This window comes from Delphinapterus leucas, chromosome 18 (genome assembly GCF_059928025.1).
Source record: "Delphinapterus leucas isolate spDelLeu-1000000601 "Yukka" chromosome 18, BTC_Dleu_Yukka2, whole genome shotgun sequence".
NCBI lineage: Eukaryota > Metazoa > Chordata > Mammalia > Artiodactyla > Monodontidae > Delphinapterus > Delphinapterus leucas.
Genome location: NC_143146.1, coordinates 67,710,541 through 67,732,529, shown reverse-complemented (window position 1 = coordinate 67,732,529; position 21,989 = coordinate 67,710,541). Strand labels below are relative to the sequence as shown.

The window sequence follows — 21,989 nt, the reverse complement described above, 5'->3', positions numbered from 1 at the left end:
GAATTTTTTACATGAATTGCTAAGGTTGAGGTGTAATCTTTGGGTGTAAAGAGAAACCAAACTAACTTATCAATATGAAGGTGAAAACTGTTAAACTAGTTCTTTAACAAAATCTTATCTACATGTGTTTTATTTAACATTAATTCAATAGGCACTATATATTAGACACTACTATATATATACATATATACACACAGTAACATGTATAGTGTAGATTCTCAGGTAGCATGATACGTAGTCTTAAAACCTCATGAGCTAACTACCACTGTAGCTATTTTAGATTATTTGTAGAACAGGGAAGAAGGTCCTTTTTCTTTGAAATCAACTGGGATATCTTGGTGAAAGGAAGCCTACAGACCAAAGTTCCCTTCTTCCTCCATTTATGTGTTCATTCTTTCAGTCATTCATTCAGTCAACAAATATTTATCACAGATTTGCTATTGTATGTCAAGCACTGTATTAGGGGGAAGAGTGTACAGGAGTTAATAAAACAAACATATCTGAGCCATCTTGGAAAAAGTCCAGTCCAGAGCTGAGACGAAAAAACCAGATAGTTACCAGAAATCTGGGAGGCCTACATTATGACAGTAGGTATAGTGGGGACTGTAGCAGCTTGGAAAATGCAAGCTCAAGTACACTAAGACATTTGGACTCAAATGTTCTTGAAACACTAACCCAACCAAAGAAAATATGGCCTTCATTATGATTAATATAGATTATATAAGGCATATGGTAAAATATTTGCTAGTAATTATAGATTTTTAGTTTATTCATGTAGAAAAAATGAGATAAATTAAATGAGGAAGTCACTGTTTCTAAAGTAACTAGAATATGTAAACATTCTTCAGGTTTTTAAAGCTGATCTATTTAATCTGTATGCCTTTTGGCAGAACTTTTCCCTTTCTGACCCACATGTGCTCTCCTAATTTTGTTTAGTGTTAGATAAATAGAAGAGGTAAACAGACAGCCTAAATAAATTAGGCAACGTGAATACTAACTGTGCTTTTGCAAACATAGAGTCCTTCATGTTGTGAACATTTGAACCCATGGTTCTCTAAAGATAGATAGCTTTTCTTCCAATTCTGCTATGTCCCATGCTTTAGCAATTTGTTCTTTATTTTCTGTCAGAATAACATGATAGGAAAATGGTAGCAAATTAAAGCCTCTTGATGTGTTAATAAATTACTCTTGCATTGTTCCCATGCTTCATTGAATTTCTTAATAGGAACTTCTTACAAATGGGCTAGAAACCCGAGACTGTCCTGATAAAAATCATTAATAAACAAGTTTTTAATGTATGAAAATATATCATATTATATGCCTAATGGGAAAAATGACATTTGAAATACAATAACTGGAAGGAAAAACTGCTAATAATGCAATATTATTAAGAGTTGACCATTGAGAAGCACATGAAATTCTTGTAGTTACAACCAGTACTACAAATGAAATTTTTAATGGAGAGTTTGGTAATCTTCAGAAACTCAAGGGAGATTTCGAATATTTTAATGATGTTATTAACCAGAAACATTCTAAAAGATCTCCAATAACAAAAGAAGTTTTTCCTAAACAGAGATTAGGACCCAAGTAATAATTCCTTTAAGTGAGTAATTCTAGAATTTGTCTTAGTAAACAACATTTGGAGCCCCAGATAATTTTTATATTCTTTACTGCATAAAAGTTAAGAAGTTAAGAAATGTACAGTCCTAAACAAATTGAAGATTACTTCTCTTTCTTTATAGCTCTGCATTAAATTAGCTTTATGAATTCTAGTTATATCAGGACTTTTGAATGAATATTTCAGACAGCCCAGCTTGAGCAATTGGCTTAAACAATAAATCAATATCATTGGTTCTCACAACTAAAAAATTCAGAGGAAGGTTTAGTTTTCAGTCAGATTTATTTCCGGTGATGCAGATAATGCCACCAAGCAAAGTTCTTTCCATTGTTCTTCTCTGCCTTCCTATCTGTGGACTTCACACTCACCCTCTGCTGGATGGCCTCCAGTAGCTCCCGGCAATCCCCTTTTAGGAGCAGAATGGCTGCAACAGTTCCAGACCTCACATCATACTATCCAAAGAAAGAGAGAGCATCTCACCAAGTAGCTCACATGGAAGACAAAAGAAACTTTCCTTTCCCAGAAATCCCGGAAAATGTCTCCTCATGCACTAGGCTAAGAGTTGACCGGAGGAAATTTGGATTCCTGTTTCTGAAAGATACGGGGGTTAGTTGGTGAGCAACAAACAACTCACTATTATAAAGTGTCAAATATACTGTATCTGAAAGTTTCTTCTTTATAGTTTCTATAATCTAGGTAATAGCAAATAAATTACAGGTTTGTATACACATAGCTACTATGTAAAAGGAACTTTGCAAGGTGCTAAGAGGACTTCAGAGTCCTGACCGTCAAGGAATGTTCATTGGTTATAAAGGGAAAAAACCAATAGGCAGTAGGTTGTTTATTACATACATATAATTATAATATATGACATTCAATGGAGTCAGAGATAAATTTACCATAATAAATTAAGCTAATCAGGCTTAAACTTCAAAGCCCCGCAAGTTTCAGGGGCTTCTTTTTATCCCTTGCCCCTAATTTTATGTTCATAGTTTTATGCTCATTTTCTTAAAGAACCCCTATGCTACAAATTGCTTGTCTCATAAAACCCAGATCCACCCTCAGTGCAAAGGAAGGAGCTGTCTCTTGAGGAATCCTGGATGCTTCACTGAAGCAAATGAGAGGGGTACATAAGGGTTTTAAACATCTAGCTACTCCTGGATCTATTTCTTCCCATATCTGATCTAGGTCCGTAATTCAACTGTTACATGCATTTCTTACGTACTTCCCCAAAACGTTCTGACAATACTGACAAAGCAATGGCTTTCTATTTCATTTTAAGCAGCATCTAATACTTAACAAAAGAATGTTGGAAAAATTAGTAGCAATATTCTTATAGTATTATGCAGATAAGAACCAAAAATGAGAAACAAAGTAAATAAAGATAATGTCTCTGCCCCAGACATACTTTCCCCAGGACTTTGATGCCATGGACAGGATGGCGATATGAGCTGGAGATGGCTTTCTTGCTCTTCACAAAGTCCCTGCTACAGTCAGGGCTACAGCAAGCATTCAGCTCTCAGTTACAGAGGAAGGTGAATCCTGGAGGTTTCTGTTCTCTGTATTGGATGCTGGGAAAGGTTAATCCTAGAATTATCAAACCTTTTCAGTTTTTCTTTATGTGTATCTATTAAAATTGAGAGGAAAAAAAGGAGAGGTAGTAAACAGAACATGAAAAGAATGTCACCTCTGTTCAAATGTAGCTCTCTCACCTGCTGTACAGACTTAGGCATGTTTCCTAAGCTCTCTGAACTTCTGTTTCCTCTTCTTTAAATTGAACACAATAGTATTTACAAAATAGAGTTGTTGTGCCTAATGGAGGTAAGGCACCTAGTATAATGTCCAACACACAGTGGCATTCAGTGACTGGGGGCTACAAAACAAAGTTCCGTAATTGTCAGTTGACAGTTCACCTTTGGTGTGATTGAAAAAAATCTAGTGAAAAAGATCAATTTAATTTTGTTTTAATAAAATTAAAAGCAACAACTTTTAATAAAATATAAAATATTTTTCATGCAATAAATAATTGCTTTTTCATCTCTTTAAATTTCCAAGTTACCAAAACCTTAAACATCAAATTATTGAAGTTAAATTAAACATTTATTGAAACTGGAGATGAAATATTTATTTAGATGAAATTTATTTAGATGAAATATTTTATTATATTTATAACATTCTTACTCCTTCCTTTGCCCATTTAACTGAACAGTTGAAGAGCACAGGAGCAATGAAATTTCCTGATCAGTAAAATTTATTAGACCCCTCATTTGATTAGACATCACAAGTTCAAGTTTTATTCATTACATGTACAGGTTAGAGGTCATATGTATTGTTTGACATGCTGGACAGCTAATGAAACAATCTGTCATTGACTTATCTTTTCAGTACTCAACCACCAGTGGGTATAGAGATTTTTCCCCCAATTTATGCAGGTTTTCCTCATGGAGATGTGATTTTGTGGTGAAATCTATCTTAAAACATGATATATGCTACTGCTTCAGTTATTTACATACGCTCATATGAACTTTACTCTGAAATTACAGTGGTTACGTGACTTTGACATGAAGCACAGCCCCTTGCTCATTAAAGTGTAAATGGAATTTTCCTATTTCCCAGTCATGCCCTCTGATAAGTGAAATAGTTTCATCACAAAGCCAAGTCTTACTAATATTGACATGAGCGTAGGACATCACACACACAACACCCGTTCACTGAATGGAAAAAATATGTTTTGTTAACACAGGAGTTGTTTGACTGACAGATGATGATAAGCATAACCATTTTCCCAAATTATTATGCCACTTAAAAAAAGGAAGTGATAATGCCTTGAGGCTTGGAAATGTGATAATGCAACTGGATGCACTGAAGTGTGAATACTCTCAACTGTCCACCCTTGATACTGCCAAACGCCTACATACCACGTAGAAAAGGGTTTACCTCAACTCGGCAATGTGATGCAAGTTTCTACAGTCATTTTACCTTTCTCTCTCATCATAAATTAACAATATCTAAAATGAAATTAGTTTTATTTGCTTTAGTATATAATTTACCTAATGCTTTAGTTTTAACAACAAAACGTGAAGAACGGGCAAAACTACTAAGTGTATTGGTAGCTGACTCTGATGATATAAAACTTATTAGAAGACAAAAATGTGAATGTGTAAATTTAATTATATACCATCTGCCAAAAATCCTACTGCCAAATATGAATTTTTTTCTAACTATACATTGAAGGTCGCCTTAACATAGAACCCAACTTGAAAATCGTTTTGTTAGGCTGGCTTCTATTGCAATGCTGAAGGATAAGTGCTATTTTAAGACAAGGTATGAATTGGCAAAGTCTGGATACTGTTTTAAACTCATGGAATAATCCAAGCTGAGGGCATAATTTGCAAGGGGGGATATGCAAAAGGGCACCAATTTCAAAATTGGATTTATTTAAATTAATAATTTTATTCACTCACTTATTCTTTCATTACACAAGCATTTTTTGCACAGCTACTCTGTGCCAGTCACTGGAGACAAAAAGACAGTAAGAACTGGCCCATACCCTGAGTTTACAGTCATTTTTAGTTTACTATAGAAAGGAAAAGGGAGCCTGCCCTGTACGCTTTTGTTTTACCGGCCACATGTCACATCTAAAATATAGCATCATTGTGGCAAAATTAGACCAAAGTCAGTTTCCTTTAACCTGGCTTCCCAGCTGAAGCGGAATATTCAGCAGTGATGATCTCGAAACTAATTTATGGGCTTATCATTATCCTACTACTTAACATTTAGAAAACTTTTAGAACTGACAAATGAAGATTTAAGATACTTTATTTTATTTATACCTCCATTGTTTTTTTGTAAATATACTTTATTTTATTTATACCTCCATTGTTTCTATGTAAAAATGGTTACTTTTCACTAAGATATTTAAAACTAATTTTCTTAGGAATTTTTCTGGGATAATGATAACAATAATAGCCAACATTTGACATGTATTATTACATGCGAGGCATCGTGTTAAGCATTGTACATAGATTTTCTCATTTTATCCCCACAACCCTATGATGAATTGCACTAGTTACATAGGTTCTATTTCCTTTCATTTCTTACCTATTATTTCTCTACAATCATTAGGTAGAATATACTTTTTTTTTAAAAAGCCTAGTGATTAAGTTATCTCCTAGGTGCCCTCCACCTTTCCTAAACGCCCTACACTAAGGACAGTCATGTCAGATATGAGCAGAGGCAACAGAAATGCATGGAGTGAGCCACTCTACCTCTCCAGAGATTTTGGTTCTATGTGGAACTGACATACCTACTAACGTGCTCATAAATTTTGCTAATCAAAATGCAACTTTGGCTCAAAGTTTATCTTTCTTCATAGTATAATTAATTGTGTTTCTTCATCCTATGAAAAAGTATTAAAAGAAATACACTTAATTATAGCCAACAAAATATAATTCCTACACTTCCTTTTATTAATGCTTCATTACTTCAGGCTCCATTTCTGATGAATGTATGTGGAAACTGTGTTGTGATTAGCTGAAGTTCACCTGATGATGAAAGGCCATGTTAAGCAAATTAATAGTGTGCATAAAATTGCAAAGGGGAGATTTAATCTATTTAAGAGAACAAAATTTTCACACATTTTACGAACATAAATTTCCAAATTAAAAGGATTCTTATCAATAAGAACAACCTAAAACATAAGCACCATATGTTTTAAAATTTGAATGCTTTTTCTTTGTTTTTACATTCAATTTTTATGTTATTTTGACTTTTTATTATAAAATTTTTCAAAAGAAAAGTACCAACAATAATTAATACCCATTTACCCAGTGCCTAGATGTTACAATTACTAACATTTTAGCTTTTTTTTGTTGTTTTACTGAAGTGCTTTAAGGTGAATTAAAGATATCATACTTTATCCCTAAATCCTTTAGTATGAAAAATACATTTTCCTACATTACCAGAATACCATCATCACACCTAACAAAACTTATGGTAATTCCCTAATATTGTGTAACACTGTGCCCATAATCAGGTTTTCCCAGTTGCCTACCATATGTCTTTAAAAAATTAGTTTGTTCAAGCCAGGATTCAGTCAAGGACCACACAGTACATTTTTGTTGAAATAAGCAATTTATTTTTTCTTGTCCTTTTTTAAATTGAAGTATAGTTGATATACAATATTATATTAGTTGCAGATGTACAAATCGTGAATCAAAATTTTTACAGATTAATTCCATTTAAAGTTACTATAAAATACTGCTATATTCTCTGTGCTGTACAATATATCCTGTAGTTTATTTTATACCTCTTAATCCCCTACTTCTATTTTGTTCCTCCCCCCTTCCCTCTCCTTACTGGTAACCACTAATTTGTTCTTTATGTCTATAAGTCTGCTTCTGTTGTGTTTTATTCATTTGTTTTATTTTTTAGATTCCACAAATAAGTGATATTATACAGTATTTGTCTTTTTCTGTCTGGCTTATTTCACTAAGCATAATACCCTCCAGGTTCATCCATGTTGTTGCAAATGATGAAATTTTCATTCTTTTTATGGCTGAGTAGTATTTTATTGCATGTGTGTTCGTGTGTGTGTATGTATATATATATATATGTGATATATATGTATATATGTGTGTATATATATGTGATATATATGTGTGTATGTATATGTGTGTGTATATATATGCGATATATATGTATATATGTGTGTGACTGTATATATATATATATATATATATCTCACATCCTGTTTATCCATTCATCTCTTGATGGACCACTTAGGTTGCTTTCATATCTTGGCTATTATAAATAGTGCTCCTATGAACATTGAGGTACATGTATCTTTTTGAATTAGTGTTTTTGTTTTCTTCAAATTCTACCCAGAAGTAGAATTGCTAGATCGTATGTTAGTTCTATTTTTAGTTTTTTGAGGAACCTCCATACTGTTCTCCATAGTGGCTGTATCAATTTACATTCCCACCAACAGTGCACGAGGGTTCCCTTTTCTCCACATCCTCACCAACAATTATTATGTGTGTGGTGTTTTTGATGATGGCCATTCTGATAGCTGTGAGGTAATATCTCACTGTGTTTTTTTCTTTTTTAAAATTAATTGATTATTTATTTATGGCTACTTTGGGTCTCTGTTGCTGCCCACAGGCTTTCTCTAGCTGCGGTAAGCGGGGGCTTAGTTGCAGTGTGCAGGCTTCCCATTGCAGTGGCTTCTCTTGCTGCGGAGCACGGGCTCTACGTGCGCGGGCTTCAGTAGTTGTGGCACGTGGGCTTCAGTAGTTGTGGCATGTGGGCTTCAGTAGTTGCAGCTCACAGGCTCTGGAGCGCAGGCTCAGTAGTTGTGGTGCACGGGCTTATGTGCTCCGCGGCGTGTGGGATCTTCCCAGACCAGGGCTCGAACCCGTGTCCCCTACATCGGCAGGTGGATTCTTAACCACTGCACCACTAGGGAAGTCCCTCATTTTGGTTTTGATTCATATTTCTCTGATGATTAATGACGTTGAGTGTCTTTTCATGTGCCTGTTGGCCATCTATATGTGTTTTTTGGAAAAAATCTCTATTCAGGTCTTTTGCCTGTTTTTTAATTGGGTTATTTGTTTTAATATTGAATTGTATGAGCTTTTTGTATACATTGGGTATTAACCCCTCGGTCATATCAGTTGCAAATATTTTCTCCCATTCCATAGGTTATCTTTTCATTTTGTCAATGGTTTCCTTTGCTGTATAAGTCCCATGACCACATAGTATGTTTGATTCTTATGTCTCTTAAATGTCTTTTAGGTTAGAATAGTTTCTAACCACTACCTTTTTTTTTCATGATAGTGACTTATTAAAGAAACCATGCCAGCTCTCCTGTAGAATATCTCATCTTCTGCATTTGTCTTTTTTACCTCATGTTGTCATTTAACTTATTTTAAATGTTTGATATATGGCAATTCAAATATCAGTGAAGATTGATAACAGGAATTTATATTTGGAAATATATGATATTTATTGTTTGCTAGCTAATATATAAAGTTACCATAACTTATTAAAATTTATGAAAGTTAAAATGTTCACATTTGAAAGATATTCCTGGGTCATATAATTTAAAAAGCCATCTAAAATTCTATACACGGGATAAACCAAATAGTAAAAAAAGGTGATGGAAAACTAAAGATTTCCACTATTCTCACTCCCCAGAGGCAACTATTATTATAGTTTCATGTATATTCTGCAAAAATTTTTCTCTGAATATTTAAGCAAAAATGTATTACATATAGACTATATAGGATTTTTAGAGAAACATTGATAATGCTAAATGATGCTGGTTTTGCAACTGGCTTTTTTCAGTCCTAGTACTAGTCATGATAATTTAATATTATCTCTAATCCATTCTCCACAGAACCATTGGAGGCACCTTTGTAAAGCCTAACTCAAATCTTGTTTCTCTCCTTCTTAAAACCGTTCAGTGACTTTCCACTGCACTTACCATAAAATACGTTTCATCGCTCTGGTCTACAAAGCCGTATGATATGCCTCTACCCACTTTCTCACCTCATCTCATAAACTCTTCCTCTCGTCTATTACGCTGTAGTCACACTGCTTTTCTTTCTGTTCCTTGAACACACCATCACGCCCCCCTTTGAGCCTTTGCACTAGCTCGTCCTCCATCTTGAATTCTCTCACCCCAAAATTTCTTATGACTGGCTTCTTCCGGTCATTCATGTCCCTGCTCAGGGATTCTTGAGAGATGCCTTCCCTTTCCACACAGTCGCTGCTATCCTATTACTCTGTTGTAATTGTCAACAGAGCACTTATTGCTGATAGTTTCCAAATTGCTTATTTATATTTTGTCTGTCTCTGTGTCTACAGACAGACAGAAACATACACACACCCATACACACACATTCTCTTAAATGCACAGTTACAAACCTACATTTAAACGCAAACTTCATGAGAACAGTGACCTTGTTTATCTTATTTTAGGGTATAATTATAGGCATAATTTCTGACATATAGTAGGCACTCAATATTTATTGAATTAATGTGTCTTGGAATTTTTTCTAATCAGCCTTTTTGATTAGCTGCATAATATACAGCAGTGTGGGTGTTTCATCATGTAACTACTCCTCTATTGGAAATTTAGACTACTTCCAGTTTTAGTTTGCTTGGTTTTTTGCCATTTCAAGCAATTCTGTGAAAACTACCCTGCATCTTATTCTCTCCATATTATAAATTCCTCAGAGTGGAATTACTAGATCCAAACAAAGCATGTGCATATTTTTTAAAGTATTACCAGTTTTCCCCACAAGAAATTTATACCAATTATATTCCTACCAACCGTATTATGAGATATCGTGTTTGTTATACCCTGGCCAACGAGTATTACGAAACAATAATTTTTGACAGCCTAATGAATAAAAATAATTTTTGTTTGACATTTTAAGAATTGCCAGTGTACTTCTGATCTTTGATTCCAAATAATAGAAAATCAACTTAAACTGACTTTAAAATATAAAGTTGTTTTGGCTTATATCACTGAGAAATACAGAGATGGGTCAGTTCAGGTAAACTGGATCCAAGGGCTCCCCAGTGTTGTGGGATGCAACATATCTGTTACTTTTCTGCATTGGCATCATTCTCAGTCTGGCTTCTCTATGTTATAGCAGTGATGCCTTTGTAACAGAAACAGAAAATCCTTCTTTCCCAGGTAGTTTCAGCAAAGTTTCATTGGAATAACTTGAATCATGTGCTCATTTCTGTACCAATCTTACTGGCCATATAGATAGAATATGCCGATTGACAGGTCTGGATCACATGACTACCCAAAAGGTCTGGTAATAGAGTCAGCCCATCTGAACCAGGTAGACCAAGAATAGGGAAGGAGTGGTTCACAGAGGAAGAAGGAATAATGGATGCTGAACAGAAAAAGAAGAGATACCATTACATTGTATGAGCTGGTGATATTTTTCCTACATACATTTCATTCATTTTTCTGTGAATTGCCTGTTCATCTCATTTGCTCATTTAATTGGATCATTCCTTGGTTTTTACTGATTTTTAAGAGTTTGTTTTTTGTAAAGGAAACTAGCTTTTTATCATATGTGCTATAAATATTTCACTATTATGTTGTCTTTTGATTATGCCTAAAAATTTTGTCTAAAATTTCTATATGGAAATCTAAACTATTGTACAATCAGATCAATTTGTCTTCATTCATTCAGGATATATGATGCATCTAAAAAGAGCCAGGGTACTGTATTAGGTACTGAGGGTGCGGGGATGAATAAAACATAGGGCATTCCCTTGAAGAGCATATCTTCTGGGTAAAAGAAGTTATAAACTTGCCTAACTGTTACCAGATGGTAACATGTAGGGCTTCATAGATGAAATTTGAGCTGCTTCCAGAAGAATGATTTGGAACTCCCCCAGTCAGATAAGAGAGAGGCAGGGAATTCACTTGAGCACAGAAGGGTCTATAGGTATGATTTCTATTTTGTCATAACCTAGAATTTTAAGAATGATATTATGTAGCTCATGACTGACAAAACAAGAAAGGCAAGACGTCTTGAAGCTTCTTCTAAGGATTTCCAAGCCCTCAGTTATTATAATGAAAGATAACAAGATAACCTAGATATGTTAGAAGCTCAGATGTGTTGAGTGTTGAGCTAATAATTAAAGCAATACTCAGAAGCCAAACAAATCCATCAGCTGTACCCAGCTTCAAGCTGTCTAGCACAACGCTTCAGCTGGTTCTGTAAAATGTACAGCAATCAGCCACCAATGTGATCTTGATTGGACTTTTCTTCATTATCTTCATCTATAATGTAAGGGAGTTGGATTACTAGGCCTATAAGGTTCGTTCCATTTCTGAGGATCCATGATGGATGAGGAATCTCATAGTCAGCTAGAAGAAAAAAAAAATGACATCAGGATCAGAATTTCATATTTAGCAATGAAAAAGCAATGCAGTGTTGTGGAAAGAGGAGAGACCCAGGCACCTGTCTCCTTGTCATGAAATCAGGTTCATGATGGAATGCTGTGTCCACCTCAGAGACTTTTGAAAATCAATCCAGAAAATGGATGTGAAGACATTATCTTATACATAGTAGTATTAGCAGTTGTAGCAACAATAGTGACCTCTTGAACATTTTTTAATGTATAACTAGAATCCTAATGCCATGAATATCATAAGCATTTTCAAGTTTTTTTGATATACTAGAATTAAATTTTATTAATATTGATTTATTTGGACCTCTGATTTTCCCTTGAAAACCCTTTTTATTCTTACAATTTCTAATCTATTTTAATGACATTGACCATACCTCAGGTGAATCCACATTTATGTTTTATTTATTTACTGAAATCAACTCTATGCTCAGATTTTATATTCTCTAGAGTCCTTTTAGTGTCTCATATAGTACCATTTACCCAATAAGTATTTTTTATTTAAATAATTTTTGTTGTTCATTTTTACCTATTTTATTCAATATATATATCTGTTCCATATGAAAGAACTGATAAAGCTTGTAAGGTTTCATGAAATAGAAAAACATTGATGGATAAAGGCTAAGAGAACAGAAAGGGAAAGAAAATAGGAAAATGAAACCAAAGAAAAAGTTGGCACTCAAAAATATATACTATGATGATTCTAACCAGAATTTTTCAAAGTACCGTTTAATGGACACTAGTTCTATAGCATGTTAACAAGAAAACAAAAGGAAGAATGAGGTTCTAATAAAAATAGATAGATAGATACATAGATAGACAAACACTGGAGTGAACAAAATTAAGCAATGCTGTTTACAATAATATTTCTCAGAGCCTTTAATAATGTAAATCTCCATAAGGATCTGTCAGGATTTTTGTTCCATATAATAAAATAACAGTTTATCAGGAAAACAAAGCTTTTTGTGGTACTTAAAGCTGAGACAAATGTCTCTCTTTGGTATTCAAAACAGGTAAATTGAATGACAGGGTAGAGAAAACCCTCAACATCGTTTCTTCAGTAAATTCAATAGTATTTCATATAGACATGGTAATGTTACACGTGTAATTTTCCATCAATTGTATATTGAAAATAGTACTTTTTACAAGCTATACAAGCTTTATATCAGTTTTAGAAATTGAATTATAATAATGTGTTATAGAGGTAGAATTACTTTTTAATTTTGCGTTGTTCTCTGCATCATTTTCTGCTTATCTGTTAGATTGTCAACTTGTAACACACAAACTCACAAGGACAAAAGAACAACAAATCTAATAGCAAACTCTAAACTTTCAGTTATAAATTTCGTATGGGAATCCCTAAAAAGCATAGAGGTGGCTACGTCTAAATGCCTACTGTTTAAGAGAAAATGAAACCAATTATTGCTGTGGTGGTTATAATAAAAATTGAAAAAGATTGCAAAATAAATGTATAAATTTCATTAAGTGCAATTTTAGTTTTTTACCAGAATTCTATCTTATTTATTTACTAAATCCAAGTGGTATTGACATTGCATTATTTGCCCAATCTTTAAAAGGATAACAAACTTACAACCTTATCAATTTATACATAGGTTAAGTAGGTAGGTATAGATAGGTGAATAATTGATTGATAGGTAGGTAGATAGATAGTTTGGTAGGTAGGATGGATGGATGGATAGATAGATAGATAGATAGATAATTATATTTATTTGGATCCCATAAGAAAATATGCCATCTGTGATGAAACTCTCTTTTCCCAAAAAGATATTTTGAAGTATTTTTCCTTTGAATGATTTATTGCCTCTTAATTGAAGCAAAATAATAGAAAAATAATAAGTACAAACCGAACTATTTACATTTGTTTTATAAAATTTATGTCTAAATGTGTCAGATGAAAATTCAAAATTAGACATGTATTTTAGGAAGTTACTTATGGAGGCTTCTATAGGCTTTAACTCAGGACAGCTGTTTCCTACAAAGTATTATTCTGTAAAACACTCCAATAAAATGACTTTGATGAAACTTGAGTAAAATAAAAAGTGTAAATATTTATTTTATCCCTTTTCCAGTAGTTGAGGAGAAGCCTGGAAAAGATTAGGGGAAGGGCCATGAGGCCCTTTGTGGGGTTTTGTTTTTGTGGGGTGTTGCAGAACAAACAATATCAGGTAAGGTCAATCCTGAGGGATTGTGCAGACATTTTATGTATGTGAAAGATCTATGAGCATATTCAAGACAGAATAAAGTACTCAGCATTTTAAATGCTTTGAAAAGATATATACTTATAATACTGAATTAGAAAAACACATATTTTCACATCTAGAAAAGTATAAAATATATAGGCCATTTTAAATGAAAAACTTACTGTATCAATTCAGTAACAGAACTCACATTCATTTCATTGTAGTAATTATCCTTTTATCAAAAATAATTATGTTTGTTCGAAATATTATTGATATTTTATGTGACATTTAATGAAATTACATTGCCTTTTTATATCCAAGTAAAACACATTTGAGAGATAGCCAGTGATATTTAACACAGAATAAAGTTTAAGCCTTGAAATATTTAAAAAATATGTTTAAACCAGAGTTTTAAAAAATTAAATAATTAAATTATTTAGTCTGTTAAGTTATAATTAAGTTTAAGGAAAAAGAACATAATTTATAAATAATTTTAATATTCAGGATAAGGATCCTTGCAAATAAGAGTTTATTATGGAAATTCTAAGAGACTTTTAACGGCTGACATCATTGTATTGTTTGAATTAGTCCCATGGGACCAAAAGAAAAAGCTTACAAGCAATTCATAGATGAATTTTTCTCTCTTGTGTAACATTATTTGTCTCCCATTGAAACACTAATTTTCTTTTTTTTTTAATTAATAGATCTTTATTGGAGTATAATTGCTTCACAATACTGTGTTAGTTTCTGTTGTACAGCAAAGTGAATCAGCCACATGCATACACATGTCCCCATATCCCCTCCCCCTTGAGCCTCCCTCCCACCCTCCCTATCCCACCCCTCTACGTCATTGCAAAGCACCGATCTGATCTCCCTGTGCTATGCTGCTGCTTCCCACTAGTTATCTATTTTACATTCAGTAGTGTATATAAGTCGATGCTACTCTCACTTCGCCCCAGATTCCCCCTCCCACCCCGTGTCCTCAAATCCATTCTCTGTGTCTACATCTTTATTCCTGGCCTGCCACTAGGTTCATCACTACCATTTTTTTTTTTTAGATTCCATATATATACATTAGCATACGGTATTTGTTTTTCTCTTTCTGACTTACTTCACCTGTATGACAGACTCTAGGTCCATCCACCTCACTACAAATAACTCAATTTCGTTTCTTTTTATGGCTGAATAATATTCCATTGTGTATATGAGCCACATCTTCTTTATCCGTTCATCTGTTGATGGACATTTAGGTTGCTTCCATGTCCTGGCTATTGTAAATAGTGCTGCAGTGAACTGGGCAGAATAGTGCTGCAGTGAACTGGGCATTGTGGTACATGTCTCTTTTTGAATTATGGTTTTCTCAGGGTATTGTGGGCAGAAGAGATGCTTGATACAATTTCAGTTTTCTTAAATTTTCCGAGGCTTGATTTGTGACCCAAGATGTGATCTATCCTGAAGAGTGTTCTGTGCGCACTTGAGAAGAAAGTGTTTTCTTCCACTTTTGGGTGCAATGTTCTATAAATATCAATTAAATCTATCTGGTCTGTTGTGTCATTTAAAGCTTGTGTTGCCTTATTTATTTTCTGTTTGGATGATCTGTCCATTGGTGTAAGTGGGGTGTTAAAGTCCCCTACTATTATTGTGTTACTGTGTTGATTTCTCCTTTCGTAGTTGTTAGCATTTGCCTTATGTATTGAGATGCTCCTATGTTGGGTGCATAAACATTTATAATTGTTATATCTTCTTCTTAGATTGATTCTTTGATCATTAGTAGTGTCCCTCCTTATCTCTTGTAACAGTCTTTATTTTAAAGTCTATTTTTTCTGATATGAGTATTACTACTCCAGCTTTCTTTTGATTTCCATTTGCATGGAATATATTTTTCCATCCCTTCACTTTCAGTCCTTATGTGTCCCTAGGACTGAAGTGGGTTTCTTGTAGACAGCATATATATGGGTCTTGTTTTTGTATCCATTCAGCCAGTCTGTGTCTTTTGGTTGGGGCATTTAATCCATTTACATTCAAGGTTATTATTGATATGTATGTTCCTATTACCATTTTCTTGATTGTTTTTGTGCGTTTTTTCTTGTGTTTCCTGCCTAGAGAAGTTTCTTTAGCATTTTTTCTAAAGCTGGTTTGATGGTGGTGACTTCTCTTAGCTTTTGCTTGTCTGAAAAGCTTTTGATTTCGCTGTCGAATCTGAATGAGATCCTTGCTGGGTAGAGTAATCTTGGTTGTAGGTTTTTCTGTTTTATCACCTCAAGTATATCCTGCCACTACCTTCTGGCCTGCAGAGTTTCTGCTGAAAAATCAGCTGATAACCTTATGGGGATTTCTTTGTATATTATTTTTTGGTTTTTCCTTGCTGCTTTTAATATTTTTTCTCTGAATTCAATTTTTGTTAGTTTGATTAGTTTGATTAATATGTGTCTTGGTGTGTTTTTCCTAGGGTTTATCCTGTATGGGACTTTCTGTGCTTCCTGGACTTGGGTGACTGTTTCCTTTCCCATGTTAGGGAAGTTTTCAACTATAATCTCTTCATCTGTTTTCTCAGACCCTTTCTTCTTCTTCTTCCGAGACCCCTGTAATTCAAATGTTGGTGCGTTCAGCGTTGTCCCAGAGGTCTCTGAGATTGTCTTCAATTCTTTTCATTCTTTTTTCTTTATTGTGCTCCTCGGCAGTTATTTCCACTATTTTGTCTTCCAGCTCGCTTATTTGTTCTTCTGCCTCAGTTATTCTGTTATTGATTCCTTTTAGTATATTTTTCATTTCAGTTATTGTGTTGTCCATCTCTGTTTGTTCTTTAGTTCTTCTAGATCTTTGTTAAACATTTCTTGTATTTTCTCAATCCGTGCCTCCATTCTGTTTCTGAGATTCTGGATCATCTTTACTATCATTACTCTGAATTCTTTTTCTGGAAGATTGCCTATTTCCTCTTCATTTATTTCATCTTGTAGGTTTTTACCTTGCTCCTTCATCTGTGACATACTTTTTGCTGTCTCTCTCTCCCTTTTATTTTTTACTCTTTTTTTTTATGAGTGGTATTGTGTTCCTGTCTTACTGGTTGTTTGGCCTGAGGCTTCCAACACTGGAGTTTGTAGGCTGTTGGGTAGAGCTGGGTTTTGGTGCTGAAATGAGGATCTCCGTGAGAGCTCACTCTGATGAATATTCCCTGGGGTCTGAGGTTCTCTGTTAGTCCAGTGGTTTGGACTCAGAGCTCCCACCGCAGGAGCTTCAGCCCGACTCCCAGCTTGTGAACCAAGATCCCGCAAGCTGCATGGGGTAACAAAGTAAAAAACAAAATTAGACTAGGAAACTAACAGATATGTTAGAAAGACTATAAAAATAAAAATATAGATGAATCAACAACCGGAAGGTACATCAGTACTGGAATGGTAAAAAAGAGGAGGACGGAAAAGGAATAAAAAGAAAAGAAAAAAAAGGGGGGGGGAAGACCTTGGCTGTGGAGGGCAGGGCCGAAGCAAGGGTGATGTTTGGGTGGCGGGCAGGGCCTATGCTTAGGACCCACGGGGCTGGAAAAGGTCCTGGGGGCTGTGTTGGGTGGGGCTTAGGCTCAAGGAACAGAATGGGCCCAGTTGTGCCCCCTACCCCTGGTCTCAGAGGGCAGGGGTACCTCACCTAGGAGGCCAACAGGCTTCCTGGTCTCAAGTGGGTGAGACTAATGCCCTCCTCTCCTCTCCTGCTCCTCCCGGAGGGCCCCTCCCCCCTGCCTCTCCTGATCTCTCTCACCTCTGTCTATGCCCCCAGGACCCACGCAGCCTCAAGGGGGCTTTGGTGCGGGGCGGTGGCGGGGGTGGGGGGTACCAGCCTGGGAACTCAGCAGGCTCCCCGGCCCAAGTGGGCCAGGCAATCACCCTCTGCTCCTCTGCCGCTCCTCCCAGAGGGTCCCTCCCGCTTGCCTCTCCTGATCTCCCCAGCCTCAGTGGCGCCAATCCTGTCTGGCCTCCACTTCTCCTCCCCTCTCAGTCCCCCCACATCCTACTGGTTCACTTGGGGGTTCCTCCTGTCTCCTTGGGCATCAGGGTCCCCCACCAGTGGCCAGCGGGTGCCCTAGCTGTGGGGAGACGCTAACTCGGTGTCTTCCCACACCGCCATCAAAACACTAATTTTCTACTACTTCCTTGTTAAAATTAAGCCTTGAGGGGAACTTCATAGTTAACTAGTAATATTAAATTTTGAAATAGAGGAATTATATATTTTACTTAGTATTCATCTTTTGTTTTCTAAGAAACATTTATTTTTTATAGTATGCAATCTAAAACAAAATAATGTAGCTATTAGGTATCATATTAATGGATTCCATATTCCATTAAACCAAAATCAGGCAAAAGCTTAAGCTAAGCCAGTTTGCTATTTGAAATTGTGAGGACTATATGCTGGAAAATCTTAATGATTAGGTGTGCTAGGAAGTTTGAGACAGTGATCAAACTAACACATGCTTTGTTGAAAAAAATATGTATAGTATCTTGAGCATTTTACCATGTGCTCCACTGTAGGGATTAACATTATAATTGGTAGTGTGGTGGTATAGATAAGACAAGTGTTAGTGGCCTTAACAAAATGCTTTCCAAGGAATCTGAATTGTCTGGATTATTTCCATCAGCCTTAGATTTGCAGTTGAACTTAATAGAAAGGATACTTGCCCCATCTGTATAATAATAGAATGGGACTAACATTCCAACAGGGTTTCCCTATAAGTGACTATTGTCCTTCACACTCTGGGTGACAGCCTATTAAGACAAGGTTTCTCTAATATGGTTTTCACATGGTCAACTGCTACACTTTCTCCTCACTGGATTTCCTATGATCAAGCTAAATGTTCACTATGGTTGTGGTTAAGTAGGCAAAATAACATCAAAATACTGGCTTTGCCTTAACAATTTAAACTGAATCATCTCTGGTAATCTAGTTTATGGAAACTTTTAATAAAACCTAGAAACCTTGCATACATAAATCATCTTCTTGAGTGAATTTTAGCAAGTGTGGTGATTATCAAAATCAAATATCAAAATCAAATTTGGTAAAAATAGATACAAAATAATTTATTTATATTCTATGGTTAAAATGAATTCACAGTAAATACTTTCAGGTAAAGAGTTATATTATTGAATATCTACTATGACTGTATTAAACACAATGCTTCTTTTTCTCTTTTTATAGCCGATTGGTGCTTTGAACCCAAAGAGAGCTGTGTTTTATGCAGAGCGTTACGAGACATGGGAAGATGATCAAAGTCCTCCCTACCATTATAACACACATTATTCAACGGCAACATCCACCTTATCCTGGCTTGTTCGAATTGTGAGTGCCTTCATTAAGTTACAGTTTGCCTTTAATATCTCGAAGTACTTAACATAAGGAAATTAAATAAAAATCAAATATATTTATTTGTTTTAAACAAAGATTAGACACCAGTGAAGTAGAGATTCCAAACTCTAGCAAAACTTGAATGCTTTCTGTTAATGAGTTGCCTTATTTGCGAAATTGGGTTAGAAAGATAGATTAGTGTGAGTTTCTTAAACGTAAACCATTTATAAAAGGTACCGAACTCCTGAGTGCATCCTTAACACCCACTGTTTCCTTTCTCACTGATTGTTATAGGCTGGCACTCTCCCCAGCCTTCCCAGTCTTGCTTCTGGGGTAGCATATTTTAAAAACAGTTTTCTAAATGTTTTGAAGACTACTTTCTCTTTCTCCTAAGACATAAATATATTCAAGTCTCTGCAATTTTTAAAATACATACATTCATACATACCTACATATACGTACATACTTCCTTCCAGCCCCTACCCACTCTGCAGTGACTTTCCACGTCTACCCCTGTGTAGTCAAATGTACGAGAAGCACAGCCTCCACTGTCTTGCTCTGCACTGTGCTTGTCTCCACTTTATCACCTGCCATTCAATCTTTAGCCTGCTTGATTTAGGTTCCACACCCATCACTTTACTGAATTGTCCCTGTGGAGGTCACGGGTTATGTGGCAGAGCTTCATGATATAGCTGAAGCATTTGTCACCATTGCTCACTTCCTCCTACCTGAAATTCCTTCCTCTCATGGCTCCTCTGACAATATGCTCTCCTGGTTTCCCTCCTGTCATCCTAACTGTCCTGCCCAGTCTCACGCTCATATTTCTTTTTCTCCATATTTCTATTCCCCAGGATATTTCTACATACTTTATCTGGACTACATCATTCAGTTATAAGCTGGTGACTTCCAGCTTCTGTCTTCATTGCAGACATTTCTCTTGGGCTCCTGACCTATATTTCTAATATATAAATATATTTACTTATTTCTATATACTACTGGATTTTTCTACCTGAACACCTCACAATACCATAAACACCATTTCCAAAAATGAACTCCTCATCTCCCTCATAAACCTGCAGGGGTGCCTACTGATTTCTTATCTAAACAATCGGCATGATCTTGCACCCAGTTACCCAATCTAGATATTTTCTCTATTTTATCAACCCTTACATCCAACCTGACATCACATCTGATAAGTTCTACCAACTGCAGTCTATCTCCTTTTCTCTATCGAGTCTGGCACTTCTTAGTTCAGGTTCCCGTTATTGCTCATCTAGATCATTGCGAAAGCTCTTAGCAAATCTCTCTGCCTTTAGTCTTGCCTTCTCCAATCTAGTCTAGTTAAGACCAATTACTGGAGTCAGATGGTCTGACTTCTTTTAAAAACTATAAGCGACCGGGGAGTATTACAGAATGCTAAGTCAAACCTCTAAGTCAGTGCAATCAATAAAGTTTTCTCCTCTTACCAAAACATACTTCAGGCCATTCTGTTGCATGAGGCTGACTTGCCTCAGAAACACATTGATAAAGCAGCACATGAAAATGTGCATACACAGGAATGCATCTCCTATTTTCAAAGGTATTTTTTCCCACTGCCTGAATGACAATTTGGTTTGGAGTTCTTCCTCAAGCATTCTCTCCATGATGGGGAGAAATTGCACTTATTATAAATATATAGTATGCGTATGTTTTAAGTAACTTGTAAATCACTGATAGATGATATACTACAAATAATTACTGTTATCAAAAAAAAAGTTTGTCAGAATTAGGATTCAGTTTAACTGAACACATACTTTATATTTTTCATAATCCTAAACCAGCATAAGAAATAAAGAAGTTTAGATTAACTATTCTGTAAGAAAACAAACTCAAATCTTATTTTAAAAATACACTGTGTAATTATAAAGTAAAGGAAAAGACATAAAACTTTCTTTTTTAGACCAAAATTGTTAGTCTAATTTGTTGAAAAATTCACCTTAACTATGTGAACTTGTATCCTTTTATAAAAATGTTTCTGAGCTAGCAGTTTCTTAAGAAATATTTTTTAACTCTTAACACTTTTTGAGTATAAGAAGTTCTATTTCTTTATTTTCTGTTAATTTGGGGGAGATATTAGATTTATATAACTGCATGTTTACCACTATAAACCAATCAGCACACCTTTAGTTTATGGGTTGTAATAATTTATTAATACTCTCCGGGTGTAAGAAAATACTTCACACTCATGCAAGAAGTAAAGGCTTTTCTGAATTACAGACACATGTATATAGAGAGAACTTTGTAGCTTCTATCCTGCAGTTTCAGCCACAAGTCAAAACTAAATACAGAAACACAAAAATTTACCAGTCAAGATCTCAAACAGTTGATGTCCTTTACAGTGGACCTAAAATATGTTCGTGTTCTATATGGGCTCACAAATAAGCAAACAAGAAAATGAAAAGCAAGAAACAACCATTACTATAGTGAACCTCCACCATGGGAGGAGTAAGACACTTTTCTTGGGTATTTTGGGGATTAAAAAAAACATTATCAAGTGGGTTGTTTTGAGAATTATATGAGTATATTATACATATATATATATAATTGTATTTTGAAATATATAAAATGGTATTCAATGGCTGTTGTATAATCAAATTAGTCTGAAGTCAGACTTATAAGAATTTAAGTGTGAGTTCATAAAAATACTTATTATCACCAGCCTGATTTAACACTCTTCTATCCCTGATAAACTAAACATTTTATCAAATAATAAATCATAATTCATCCCTAAATTGATTTCTTATTCCAGTGAAATGGAATACAAATTTGAATCTCTGCAAGGGTACGGCAGACATGCTATCCCTATTTATGCTACACATGCCCTTTTAGTATTGTCTATAGCTGTGCTGCATGGTAGA

The 21,989-nt window shown here is 35.1% G+C and overlaps 1 protein-coding gene across 1 annotated transcript in view; it reads left to right on the top strand.

The window, feature by feature from the left end:
* The window catches only part of NBEA (neurobeachin), a 620,750-nt gene that overhangs the window by 522,276 nt on the left and 76,485 nt on the right, over positions 1-21,989 (top strand). The window contains exon 46 of the mRNA XM_022574654.2: positions 18,946-19,086. Coding sequence (XP_022430362.2) covers positions 18,946-19,086 — 141 coding nt within the window. The remainder of the gene's footprint in view (positions 1-18,945; positions 19,087-21,989) is intronic.